The 13,841-nt window shown below is 36.3% G+C and overlaps 2 protein-coding genes across 13 annotated transcripts in view; both read right to left on the bottom strand.

The window, feature by feature from the left end:
- Positions 1-1,985, bottom strand: part of odad2 (outer dynein arm docking complex subunit 2) — a 125,928-nt gene extending 123,943 nt beyond the window's left edge. For 6 of the 9 annotated variants that reach the window (XR_015092221.1, XM_086066617.1, XM_086066603.1 and 3 more), the window contains exons 1-3: positions 1,710-1,985; positions 1,320-1,381; positions 1,167-1,248 (exon numbers count right to left, since the gene is read on the bottom strand). The gene's annotated coding sequence lies outside the window, so the exon portion shown is untranslated. The remainder of the gene's footprint in view (positions 1-1,166; positions 1,249-1,319; positions 1,382-1,709) is intronic. The other 3 variants (XM_086066609.1, XM_086066610.1, XM_086066611.1) reach the window with 1 other exon arrangement.
- Positions 1,986-3,765: 1,780 nt separating this feature from the next.
- Positions 3,766-13,841, bottom strand: part of mpp7a (MAGUK p55 scaffold protein 7a) — a 31,250-nt gene continuing 21,174 nt past the window's right edge. For 2 of the 4 annotated variants that reach the window (XM_086066074.1, XM_086066075.1), the window contains exons 10-19: positions 13,612-13,808; positions 12,150-12,217; positions 10,932-10,952; positions 9,789-9,821; positions 8,572-8,742; positions 8,410-8,490; positions 7,239-7,332; positions 6,144-6,252; positions 5,875-6,018; positions 3,766-5,792 (exon numbers count right to left, since the gene is read on the bottom strand). In XM_086066074.1, the coding sequence (XP_085922200.1) occupies positions 5,613-5,792; positions 5,875-6,018; positions 6,144-6,252; positions 7,239-7,332; positions 8,410-8,490; positions 8,572-8,742; positions 9,789-9,821; positions 10,932-10,952; positions 12,150-12,217; positions 13,612-13,808 (1,098 nt within the window). In that variant the 3' untranslated portion in view covers positions 3,766-5,612. Of the gene's footprint in view, positions 5,793-5,874; positions 6,019-6,143; positions 6,253-7,238; positions 7,333-8,409; positions 8,491-8,571; positions 8,743-9,788; positions 9,822-10,798; positions 10,814-10,931; positions 10,953-12,149; positions 12,218-13,611; positions 13,809-13,841 lie in introns of all 4 variants that reach the window. The other 2 variants (XM_086066076.1, XM_086066077.1) reach the window with 2 other exon arrangements.

The raw sequence follows: 13,841 nt of genomic DNA, 5'->3' as shown, positions 1-13,841 counted from the left end.
ATGGATTTTAGACTGAAAGTCGGTTTGCCATTATGCCATAACGCAGTGATTCCCAACCAATGTGCCGTAGCATGTTTTTGTGTGTCGTGAGAGATTATCAGGTGTGCCACAGGAAAAGGTTACCAGTCCAGTATCTGTCCTATTATTTTCTGTCCCTACAATACAGAAAGGTGTGAGAAGAGATTCAAGCCCTACCATATGGATAAACCAAAACTGGAAAAATTTTAAATAATTAAATGACTAAATGAATGAATAAAAGTGAAAATAAAAAACGGACATAATAAAATATAATTCAAAAATTTGATTAAAAAAAATATATGAATGGAAATATATATATATATATATATATATATTTTTTTTTTTTTTCCATAAATAAATAAAAGTAAAAAAAATAGAAAAATAAAAAGAGATTCAAAAAATAAATATAAAAATAAATGTCGAAAGAAATACAAAAATAACTATAAAAATATAATTAAATATCAATCAATAAATAAAAACGCTCTGCTCTCACATTTATTTATTTTATGCTACAGACACTCTATCAAGACGAAATATTTTTCAAATGAGAGGGCGGTCCTAAGTGTGTTATTTTTGTATTTATTTTTACATATATATATATATATATATATATATATATATATATATATATATATATATATATATTTCGATTTATATTTATTTTATTTTTTAATTGTATATTTTATATCCGTTTTTATTTTCACTTTTATTTATATTAATTTAGTGATTTATTTATTTTTAATTTTGACAGTTTTGGTCCTCCATACCAGACTATTCGTCGAAATGTAAACATTGATCTTTGCACCTGCAGAGAGCCTCACAGCATCATCATCAAAAAAGACACAACTCTTAACATGTTTTGTTTGGAAACACGAGCCCTCGAGGTAATTGCCTGAAAATGACTCTAATCGTAATTGATGGTCTGGCTTTTTACTTTGCCATCACTAAATTTCCAGCCTTTCAATAAATAGGGTTCAAATTCACACGAAGTACTGTTTATCCATCAAACTCTGCCCCTTCTTTGTGTTCTTGCTATCGTGATGACGTATGCACACCCACGTACGCTTCTAAGAGACACACGCACACACATATGTGTGTGCATATATATATATATATATATATATATATAAAACACCTTTTTACCTTACCTTAATGTGGCTTGTTGTTAGCTTGTGGTCCATGTGTTGCGGTGGTCATGGTTCCGACAAGCGCTTCCTAGTCACATGAAGTCTGTGGAAAATGTCAGTGGAGTGTTAGCATTGCGGGATTCTCACCACCGGTGTGTCAATCAAATAGAGCACCTGTAAATGTTATCCTGTTTGCCTAGCATACAGGGTCTCTCTGCTGGCTGCTTTCATGTTTCCTTCCAACAACCATAGGCACGGGTAATTACATTAATAACATTAAGCTAATGATAATGATACAATTGCTATTTTGACATTACAAGATTCAGAGGTGGCAAATCCAGGTCCAGAAAGTAAAAACCCTGTCACAGTTGGACTTTAGCCCCAGGTGCTAGCTAGCTAGCTAGCTTCGTAGCTAGTTCCCAAGGTGCTTGTTTACCTGCTAGGGTGCTAGCTCGCTAGCACCAATGGCTAAAGCCAAACTGTGGCAGGGTTTTTACTTTCCAGACCGGGATTTGCCACCTCTGCAAACAGTGCACAAAGAACTCCTAGACTGACTTTCATTACCTGTTTTCAGAATTTGCAGATATAGGATGGCCTAGAGTCCTCATGATGTCTTGAGATCAAATGATGTTTCTCCCAAGGTGGAAAATAACGGGTTGATTAGTATAAATCAATCAAATTTAACTATCAAACTCCTTGACCATTTCTGTTAAGCTAGCTTTAATGGCGAAGTCAACCCAAACATTTTCTTTACAATAATGTTCTATGCAGTTCCACTTGTCTTAACACAGCATTATGATTAATATTGCATTGTTTGTGGAATATAAATGAAGCAGCGAATTTAACCGTTATTATCTATCTCACTGGGGGGAGGCGGGAGGGGGGACTCGGGTATTAACCAATCACGGCTTTGCTGTTTTCTAGCGGTGATTGGTTGTTACCTGAGCCTGCTTTGTTTATGTATGGCACATTGCTAGCTAGTACTGTACTGAGTTGTCCCAATTCTTTGTGTATGCTAAGTCTGCTGCGTAATATGAGCTATTTCTACCTTTTGTTGCATCCGAAAATGAATAGTGCTGCCCAGTGTGATAAATCCCAATGTCCAGGCATGGGCTGTTTTACAAGGCTGATAGGGATCATAAAGGCCAAACTTAAATAAACATACGGTTCTGTAAAAACCTTCAGCCATGTCAAATTCAGATTATACAATATAGTCATGGGTCAGTAAGTACACTTTGTCAGGTGGCCACTATACAGTTGCCTGGTGCAAATTGGAAAGTTTGAAAGGGCTCTACTGCCATCTAGTGGCTACGTTTAGTAAAGCAGGGGGCGCTGACTTAAAAAGAGACTGCAAAAGACAGCCAATACCAGAAGCTAATTGCTGGATCACTATATTATATATATATATATATATATATATATATGTTAACTGCAACTTCACGTGTGTATATATAATCCTTGTATCATCAGGCATTAAATCACATTTTTTTAAATAAATAATGAATCTAAAATGAATAATGTTGCCATCAGACACAATGACACAACTACAATTACAGCCAAATGCACACCACCATAAGAATATAATTGCAGTGTATTAAAGTGTGGTAAAGGGAATATTAATTTGCACATAAACAAACAATAGACCTCCATTTCAGTGGTTTGTGCATAATTGCAGAGTATTAAACTGTTCATTGACATGACATTTTTGAAATGGAAATACAAGCTTCAAGGGAAAAGCCAATTAAATATCCCCCTTAATGCTGGCCATTTTGAGGGGGTTTCTCCTGTGGAAAAACACATCGTTGAATAATGTCTTCCTCCTGCCTCAACACGCCACTGCCAAAAATGTCACCACGTCCGTTCCTATTAAATGGAAGGCTGCAGGGACAGGGTTGTGTTTTCAGGCGCGTGCCATGCAGCTTCTCACTAACAGATGTCCGCATGATGATTTACGAGGAATTGGGCTTCTTCGGTGAAAATCACTGCTTCACATGGCTGTGGCTATGGGTGCTGATGAGGGAGGGGTAAGAGGGTCAGAGCCAGAATTTGTTGAAGTGGCAAAAATAATTAGGATACATTTGAGTCCAAAAAACTAATGAAAACAGATAAAGGACAGCAGGAATGCGGAATAGAAAGTGTTGGGGGGGAAAGAAGGGAAACATTTCGACTCAACAGGTGCATGACCACGCTTTTCCGACATCGTGTGGTTGTCTGTCGGCAATGCAGAATTTTGGAGGGGGGGGGGGGTTGCTTCAAATCCATCTTCACTACAGACTAATTCACTTCTTAATGGGTATATGCCACTGAGGAGGCGGAACTTCCGGGTTTCACACATCAGCGCTGTTTCCGGTTGCTTTTTATGGGCCGCGTACCCAGTGCTCGCTCTTCCGCCCTTGTGGCCCTCAGTTGCACGCTCCGCAACGTGGGGGGCGGGGGGGATCAGTGGTGCAGGGACATGCTTTTCCGCCATCTTATGGCTATCTGTAGGCAATTCCGAATTTGAAAAAACAATATGCATCCTCACTTCTTGGATTGACAGTCAAATTGAGAACTGCTGGAAAGGCTAATTTACATGACGCTAGATAATATAATGTAGACAGGAATTCAAGACAAGATGCTCTGAATGGTTGGATTTTCTTTTAATACAAAATGTAGCCATTACCCAGTAGAATGAGCAATATATTTATGGCAAGAAATGTTTTCTGGTGTGTACAGTTTTGATTAAGTACAGATATGAAGAAGTGACCCAGGTCCAACAGGGGAACACGGAAATGTGATTACATGATGTTCCTTTAGTTTAAAATGTGTAATTATTAGGCCTACTGAACAACAGAAAAAAAAACTAAACATAAAAAAGTCCCTTCCAAACCCTTGTGGGAATAATATGTGTCATCCTCTAGCTGTGGCTAAATAACAAAAAACAAAACTCATAATGTAGTTAATCCAAAACTTCAACCAAAAACTAGCTATTTTAGCGCAATGACTGTAAATAATCTGCAACTCAAGTTCAGGTTTCCTTTTAAAGTTGAGTGAAATCATCACCTGGTACATAAAATTCTCTTCATTTTTTTTGGTCTTAAATAAATTGGAGTCTTCAATTAACCTAACATGAATGGTTTTGGATTGTGAGTGGAAGCCTGAGTACCGGGAGAAACCCCATGAAAACACAACATGTGCATAAAAAACTGTAACCAGGCACAAAAGTGGTACTTAAGTCAAATATCCTCTACGTACAACCAACGACAACATTCACTTTAGCTTTTGTAGCTTTCCCTATCAAGTGTTGGAAGCTGCTCCACTTGTAAAAGGTAAAATATGTACGACGTTTAAAAAGGTGGGGGGGGGGGGGGGGTCATTGTATACAATCTAAATGCAGTCGGGAGGCTAGAATCCCTGAAAAATGGCTTGTGGGAGGATAACACAAAGATAATCGTGAAATAGTTAATTGAGAGCATTTTGCTCTGATTTTTTTTTGTATATGTATAGAATATGTAAAAAAAAAAAAACTAAACTAAAAAGTATTAGAAAATATATTACTTTTTTCATAAAAATTCAACATGTACTGCCCTTTACAAGAATGTACCAAACAATGCTTTGAAGTGGAAATAATTTCAGAAGCATAAAAATATAAGACAGATAAACTCAAACTCTTTGCCCACCATTACGACGGCGTATTAAGGCCACATATAAATATATTTTTTAGAGGGTGTGGGTAATATTCTGAGAAAAAAAACTCGCAAATTTGTGACTTCATAAAGTGGAAAATTTGTGACTTTATAGGGGCAAATTTGGAAGAAAAAACCTCCTAAATTTGCCACTTTATAAAGTGGCAAATTTGCGCGAAAAATACTCAAATTTGCAACTTTATAAATTGGCAAATTTGCGACTATATAAAGTGGAAAATTTGCGAGAAAAAAACTCATAAATTAGTGACTTTCTAAAGTGGTAAATTTGGAAGAAAAAAACATACATTTGCAACTTTATAAAGTGGCAAATGTACGTGTTTTTTTTCTCACATTTGCGAGTTTTTTTCTCAGAATATTGCACCCACGCTCTAAAAAAAAAAATATTTATTAGTTGCCCTAATACGCCGACGTACGCCATTTCCCTCCCCCTTGCATTATTTTACAGACATGTGCATGTAAGTTGTCAAACCAAGAAGAAATGTAACAGTTCCTTTGGTTTCTAACAGTCTGGCCTTTTAAACACACTGAAGAAAGGCTTGTGGTTGGCTGATGTGCCGGGAGGCACGAAGCACTCCGTCTTGCATCCACGATCCACATCCTGGAAACAGCCTCAAGTGCAATGGACTTTGTCGTCAAAAGATCTGAATCGAGACCCCACTGGAGGTTGAAATTAATAGAGATTCCACAAGTTGCATTCAACTGCATTTATAGCACAAATGTCCACCAAAACACTCGCACAGACAGCAAAAGCGTTCATGTTTCTTTTTCTTCCTTTTGAATCTCAGGTGTGAGTCCAGCTGACGGGAACCCACTGTGTGTCCATCTCCACTTTCTTGAGCGCCACGCGCAGCTCGCCGAAGGCCTCCGAAAGGTTATCGTTTACTATGACCTTCTCAAATAGATGTCCATACTGATTCTCCATTGTCTGGGCAATTGCCATCATCTCTTGAAAGTCTTCCTCCTGGGACACGTGTGAAAAGGAAAAAATATATATAAGTGAAATTAAATCCCTCCTCCATTCCATCCATGTATTCTGCACTCACCGTAAATGACTTAGCGGATCCCTTATCATCCTTGCCCGAAATGACTTTTGCGTTAATTCTCGTCTCCCTCAGTCTCTCGATCGTAGGAGGCTTCACGAAAACCACAAATGGTTTAAACTCTGCCGTCCGCAAGTGCTTTAATGTCTGGGGGACAAAGAAAAGCTACTTGAAATGCAAGACCACAAGAAATGGTGTTAAACGTGTGTTACTGTATGTGTGGTGAAAAAGAAGATAAGTAGAAAGTAAGAGGAATCCTTTTGGCCGCTCACATGAGGCTGCACGTCCAAAAGGCACACTTTGTTCTTGGAAAGGACGGACCGTATTGAGTCTAAACTTGTCCCATAGTAATTCCCTTTGTACTCGCCGAACTCGATGAACCTGTGAGGCGAGATGGAAAGAAGATAGATATGAATGTTGCTGGGAACAGCTCAGTCATAACAAACAGAGGGTCCATGGTATATAACAGAATTCTAGGTCATCTGAATTGCAACATAAAAGGCAGAATTTAGCAAAAGCAATTTAGCATCTATTGCCAGTGACTCTTCTCTCATACTTTTTTGTTAACAGATACCCGGCCTTGTTTCAAGGTCGTGGCGCCCTCTTGCATGGAGGACCAAAACTGCCAAAATCAAAAAATAAATAAATGACTAACTAAATACATTAATAAATGAATAAAAGTGAAAATAAAAACAGATGAAAAAAATATAATTTAAAAATTGAATACAAAAAATATATACATTGAAATTAAAACAACAAAATATTGAAATAAAATAAATAAATAAAAGATAAATAAAAAAAATAAAAATATATAAAAATAAATATAATCAAACATCAATAAATAAATAAAAATACTCTCCTCTCACATTTATTTATTTCATGCTTCAGAAATCTGTCAGGACAGAATGTTATTCAAATGAGGGGGTGGTCCTAAGCGTGTCTTGGGTATTTATTTTTTGAATCTCGTTTTTTATTTTTGTATTTATTTTTACTTTTATTTATTTATTTGTTGATGTATTTTGTTGTTGTTTTTTTAGTTCCATTTATTTTATTTTTTTGATAATATTTTTTATATCTGTTTTTGTTTTTACTTTTATTAATTTAATTATTCATTTATTTATTTTTAATTTTGGCAGTTTTGGTCCTCCATATCTTGTGGCTGTTTTAATCAGGAACCACAAATTAGAAATTAGAAGAGTAGGAAGCTATATAGGTCTTTCTTTAAAATGATCTGTCTTTTTTTTTTTTTACTTGGTATCGGTGACTACTCGTACTTGTATCGTTGTAAAAAAAAAAGTGTCATCGAACACCCCTAGTTTTAGTAAACGTTTCTATTGTGTGATGATGTCAGCTACAAGTTTGCTTACTTATTGTTGTGAATATCCGTCTCAAAGAGCTGTTTCGAGATGAAATAGTATTCCACGCCATCATTCTCCAGGTTCTTCTTGGGCCGGCTTGTGTCTGAGAAAGTGACAGAGAGAGAGCAAAGAGTGAGAGAGAGGGTTGATGACCTCAATCTCAGATTCTGACTCACTGTTGGGCAGGAAACCGAGTCATTATTAACATTGCTGAAAGTTTTAAGGCTCCAATAACTCCCTGTATGTGTTATTGCTTAATACCAGTATAGATTAGTTTTGTCTCTAATGTGGTTACAGAAGTCAGTGTTGACAATTAAGGCGAAAGATCAAATTCCATTTTCACTTTATTCTAGTACAGTTATGGCAATTTTTGAAAGCTTTTCCAGCACAATACTTGGTTCTAAATTTTACATATATAGACATACAGTAACACAGTATAAATTAAAAAAAACATAGATGGGTACTAATATGAATTTTTGTCAGTAAATTAGCAAATGTGCTATTATTTGTTAATTTGTTACATTAATCGTTTTCTTTTTTTAAGTGCATGCTGTTCTACAATGAAATTTAGCCAGCAAATATTTATAGTCACCCTCTTAACTCATTCCCTCCTTTGCTCCCAGCTATTTTACTGGATTTTGACCGATTTTGCAAGGCCCACAGAATATTGTGTTCTATTGCTTTAAAAACATGGAACCTACCAAAAGAAAGATTAGAGTCTCTTCTTTCATCAGAAAAAAAAAAATATTCTATCTGTTTCCATTTTGCAGGAATTAGCATTAGAATATGGCTGAGTTTGATCAATATTCACAAATCTGTTTAAAACAGTGGGGAAAATAGCTTTCTGCAGCATGGCCCTGGTTGATCTCTTATACTCTGCTGCCACCTGCTGGCCGCTTTTGTAATAACTACCATTGCTTTAACTGTTCTCTTCAGTTCAGAGGCTGCATCAAAGTCTTCAGTATGCTCTAGCATCAAAATAATAATAATAATAATAATTACAAAACGTATAAATACGTCTTTGGGACACTGGTAATAATAAAAATAGAATGCATTTATACGTTTTACAGAGCAAATGAGTTAAGAGTTGAGTACTCGTACTGGTGTGCCACGGGACATTGTCCAATTTCCTTCATTTGAAAGACGGATTTTGTCTATAAATGGAATAAAGTCAACTTACGTGGGATGGTCACACTGAAGTGCTGTGGATCCGAAATCAAAAGTTTCCTCTTCAGCTCATTCAATCCAACTCCAGCTGGTCCTGTAGAAATGTAAATACACCACTGATATATCTCGAATGTCGGTAAATGTGAACATTTGTGTCGACCAGCGCACTACTTACCAACTAGGATCACCAGTCGGTGTTTAGCGCTGCCCTGCGTCTGGTATTTGGTGACCTCTTCATAAGTGGGAACGTCAGCTGTATCGTAAATTTCACTCTTCTTACACTCGTACATGGACTTGTTGGTCTTCTTGTCTTTCCTGCTGAGACGAAAGCTTCTTCTGAACCCAACTGCGGTCATCAAAATGAAGAGAGAGAAAAAGATAGAAGATTTTTTCAAATGTGATAATAAATCCTAAGTATTCATCTGTAAACTCAATGTCTCTATCTATTAGTATGCCAAAAAATAAAATACAATCACGCATAAGCCTGGAGCTAAGTGGTTTCAAGGTTCTGGCCAATGCCTCCTCCATGGTTTAATGTCCAAAACCACAAATTGTAATATAAAGCTCAGCTCACAATTGTTATCTTTGGCTTCATCATTTGTGACCAATACCGTCCAAATGTGGATAGTGAATAAGCAAACAGTTTGATTGCTCATAAAAGTAGTTGAGAGCGGAGGAAATAGAAATGAGTTGAGGTTCAAAGTAATAAGTAAGGAAAGCAATTAGGAGAGGAATCTGCTGATGGCAGATGTAAAGAGGGAAGTGAACAGTTTCAAGACAAGACATAAATAGCCTTTACAATTGTTTGAATGAAATCTATCAAATTTCGACCCCTCACTCCTGTTAAGGGCCAAAGTTATTGCAACTGACTGAGATAATTGATAACCTACACACATAGTGCCAGTCAATCACAAGGCACAGTGACAAACAACGCAAATGGGATGAATGGATAACTACAGATCACGCGCCTTAGATGTCAGACAACAATTTGCACTACAACTTAACAAATGAAGCTTCATGAAGCATGTGTGATATTTTTGGACTCCTCTAGGTGGTGCTGTTAGTTTGAAGATGCAGTGGAAATACAATCAACTTCCATTGCACTGGCCTTTATTTAAACCAAGAGCAACATCTACAGGATTAAAAAAAATAGATATATCGTAAGTGCTTCATGAAGCTTCATGAGGCTTCATGAAGCTTAATTTTCCCATTCCTACTGAGTATAACTCCAGTGTCTTCCAGAGTTGAATGGATATGACAAAAAAATATATATAATAATTCAAATGACAAATTGAGAGAAAAACTAACACGGTATTTGTTATTTTCACAGTTAGAGGAACAAAAGGGAAAATGGAATACAAGAAAAGAAGAAGCGAACAGTAAATCTCTCACCTACACGGGATCCACTAATAAAATCCGCATCCTCTGGTGATGAGAAAAGGAAGAAAGAAAGGCCCAGAAGAGAGGCATATTATCGTATTGGAAGAGAAAAGTCAGCAGAAGGGACAGAATTAGGGACCAGCCCTTCAAACTAAACACTGGCTTGTTGAAAGAAAAGTGGAACTCAATGTACCAAAACAAACACCGGCCTTATTGTTGTGATTACTGCTCAGTGTATCAGCCATCCCATTAAAAAATAAAATAAAATAAATAAAATAAATACCTAGGTTTAAATTTAGATTCCATTATTTTGAAGGTTCTGCTCTAACAAGGCATCTGACGTCTAAACTTTCCTTACGAGAGCTACAAATGATAACACTTGTCGATCTGATTAACTGGTAATCGATAGGATTGTCCAAGCAAAAAATTATCACACAATGTATCTTAGCCTGAAATATAAATGAAATCACAAGATTACGGCAGGTAAAAAAATACATAACCAAAATAGCGCGGAACGATTCTATAAATAATGTGCAGTTAAAAAATTGTCAGGAAATATGATGATTTGCACATTAGGGGACAACAATGTTATTCAAAGTGATGATGGCTAGTTTTCTGTTAATAACTCATTTGAGCAATAAGAACAATAAAATAAATGAAGGGAGAAGCAAAAAAATGTTTTAGATTACAATTAAAAGTGTTATGCTTTTCTTATTGCATAACCACTATAATATGATTATAGTTAAAACTAGTGATGGGGAAAATGAAGCTTCATGAAGCTTCACGAAGCACTTGCAATATATATATTTTATTTTTTTACTCCTGTAGATGGTGCTCTTGCTTTAAATATAAAGGCCAGTGCAGTGGAAATTGATAAAATTTCCACTGCATGTTTAAACCAAGAGTGCCATCTACAGGAGTAAAAAAAATATCATACATGCTACATGAAGCCTTCACGAAGCTTAATTTGTCAAGTCACTAGTTAAAACCCTATCCAATGAGAGGTGTTAGTTGAGTTGTACCTTCAATTTCCTCAACTGTGAGAAACAGCAAATGAAGCAAGAAATGAAATTGAGCATGTTAGCCAAAAAATTGGATTACAATTCGAAAACATATTAAGATTTACGGGAAATGGAAAAAGAGGAAAACACCTACCACACTCTACAGCCACATCATCTTAAAAACAGCAAAACATACTATTAATAGCTCATACACCTACTCCCAAAATAATTGTTTCGACAAAGTGATGTTGGACACACAAGAAGAGATAGAGACTCACAGGCCAACACATACACATGACAGCAAGAACTGGGAGATGGGAAAATTTACCAATTGATCAATTGTTAACATTTTGTCAGTTGTATGAAATTGTTAATTGTCTTTCTTTTTTTCTTTTTTACCCAAATTGCACTACATTGCTACAACCAGCAACTTCATTCACGCAGACTTCATCTATGGAAACTCGTCCATGTGTCGTTATTCTGCTCAACACAAATATTGTAACACCCTATTATGTAATAATTTCCTGAAAATCTCATTTCCACTTAACGCGATGAAAAATGTGATAAAAACCCCAAAATTGTAATAATGTCACCAACAGAGGTGGCAAATCCAAGTCCAGAAAGTAAAGGCCCTACCTCAGTTTGGCATTAACCGCTGATGCTATCTAGCTAGCTGGCTCTCAAGCAGGTTAATGAGCACCACGGGAGCTAGCTAGCACCTAGGGCTAAAGCCAAACTGTGGCAGGGTTTTTACTTCCTGAACTTGCCACTTCTGGTCACCAATTATGTAATTTAAATTATTATTATTTTAAATCCTGACTGATATTGTAATAACATTTTTACAACAACCTTATTACACTATTATATCATATATTGTATCATATCCCACAAGCCTTTGAGGCAGAGCAGTTGTAATTTGTTGACTTTGATTAACATTTTAACCGATAATGTAATAATACCTTATTACGTAAAACAACATCAAAACTCTGATGTAACAGTAAACGTAACATGCATTTAATTGTTTAACAACAACAAAATGAACATAACATAATTGAATAAAAACAGAACAGGTACATTTAACTGGAACACTTAGCACACTCAGAAGTCTCTCCAGCAGAGCAGTTCGCAGTTGGTTGGGATCAGTTTTTAGAAATACCCCCCTGAATATGTAATACATCTCCAATACAGTAATGTAATAAGGTATTACATTTTTATTATTATTTTTATTATATTATTGATTAAATTACTACATCAGTGTGCTTTACTGCATTTACATGATAGGATGATACAATCCTCCAAATGAGGCATAAAACAACATTGGATTAATTTTACAAAGTTGTCTAATTCCTGATCTTATACAATAAATACTTACTGGATCGTCGAATTGAAGACCTGCGGATTGGAGGGAGACTTGCAGCAGGACTTCGCAAAGTAAGTCTCCTGGAAAATAGACGATCACATGTTCAGAGCGGGTTCACAAACATTAACATTAAGAGAGTGAGCGTTGGGAATAGTGATTGAAAATTTACTTCTGCTTTGAATCTTGTTTAAATATTTTACATTACAAGCTGCAACCTGAGGACGAGAACCGGACCTATTAATCGGCCGCCAATTTTAATCGTTTGTTTATCGCCCTTCAAACCAAAACAATTGTCCAATTTGCCAGTTATTTCCGTGAATGCACCATTTTGCTTGCGTAGCACCCATAGCAAGTGTGTAGCGGTTGTTATTCTGTTGTCCCTAAGCGTCTTTAATATGTTTAATGACACCTCAGTTGGAGTTACTGTAAAACTAAACACACGACGCTAAGAATTACATCCACTGTACATTTAAATACAAACGATGTTTCGTTTTTAAAACATCGCTAGCCTAGCGCTTATGCTAAAAGCGAAGGGAGGATCCCATTCAAATGCTAACCGGAAGATAGCATCGACTTCGGGAGTGTTTTTACTTCAAACAACGAATATTCACACACAAATGCTGTGGGAACACATACCCACAGGTAAGATAACACTACGCAACGTCAATAATTATTCCCAATGTGTGCAAAATGAGTTACTTTAATAGAATTCAATCGGAGTCCAGTCCAGTAACTTTCTTCTGTACTCACTTTAAGTGTGTACGCCATGAATCAAGGCACCACACTGCCCCCAAGAGGCCAAAACGCACAGGAACAGTCAGTATTTGTTCTTACAGTTTTTTCAGTTGCTATTATTTTAGTTTATTCTATTCTTATTGTTTTATTTTGTCATCGTCCTTCCAAGTTGCATTTAAAGTTGATATTTCAAGAATTCAAAGACGTTCTTTTCTCAAAATTCAAGGATTTTTTTTTTGTCTTAACACATTGCCACACGACATGGCACGAAACACAATCCCCGAGGTCCCAGGTTAGCCCAGTAATTCCCAAGACTTGTGAAAATAACACAAGATAAAAAAATATATAAAATAAAAAGTTAATGCTTTACGGCAGTTGTAAACAAGTAAGAATGGTTTTATTATTGACACATAAATCTATACAATAACCTTGTATACTTCATTAAAATGTGTTGATAAGGTCATACTATGGACTTGTCATTCAAAACAGATAATCTTAATAGCGCAAAGTGACACCCATTGAAAAGGAATTGGGTGGGATTGGGGGACATAATTGTATGCATTAAATATATGTTTTTAAATAATCGGCAGATTAATCGGTAATCAGTATATTTTTTTCCTGCCAAAAATCGGTATGGGCCCTACTGAGGACATGCTAATACAAAGTTTTCCATGGTCATTGTTTATATTTAGGGCAGATAAGGTGGTTTTGTTTGTTTGTTTGTTTAGGTAATTCTCACCTCTCTTGAAACTGTTTGGACGGGATCAAGCCAGCTCGGGGGTTAGCAACCCCTTCGTGTTTAGCTTGCCACCAGGTTGCATCATCTTGGCTCATGATCTGAAGAATGGAGCCCTTTTTGAAGGCCAGTCCGGCCTCTTTACATGGGATGGCTTTGTCGTCTTTTGGGTCATACTCAAAGAGTGCCTTCACAAACATCTGAATGAAGAGAAGAGAAAAGGAAACAAAATA

The sequence above is a fragment of the Leptonotus elevatus genome, chromosome 21 (assembly GCF_054856555.1).
Source record: "Leptonotus elevatus isolate MCC_2025b chromosome 21, RoL_Lele_1.0, whole genome shotgun sequence".
NCBI classification, from domain to species: domain Eukaryota; kingdom Metazoa; phylum Chordata; class Actinopteri; order Syngnathiformes; family Syngnathidae; genus Leptonotus; species Leptonotus elevatus.
Note: the sequence above shows the minus strand (reverse complement) of the source record. Positions and strands in the feature narration are given on the sequence as shown.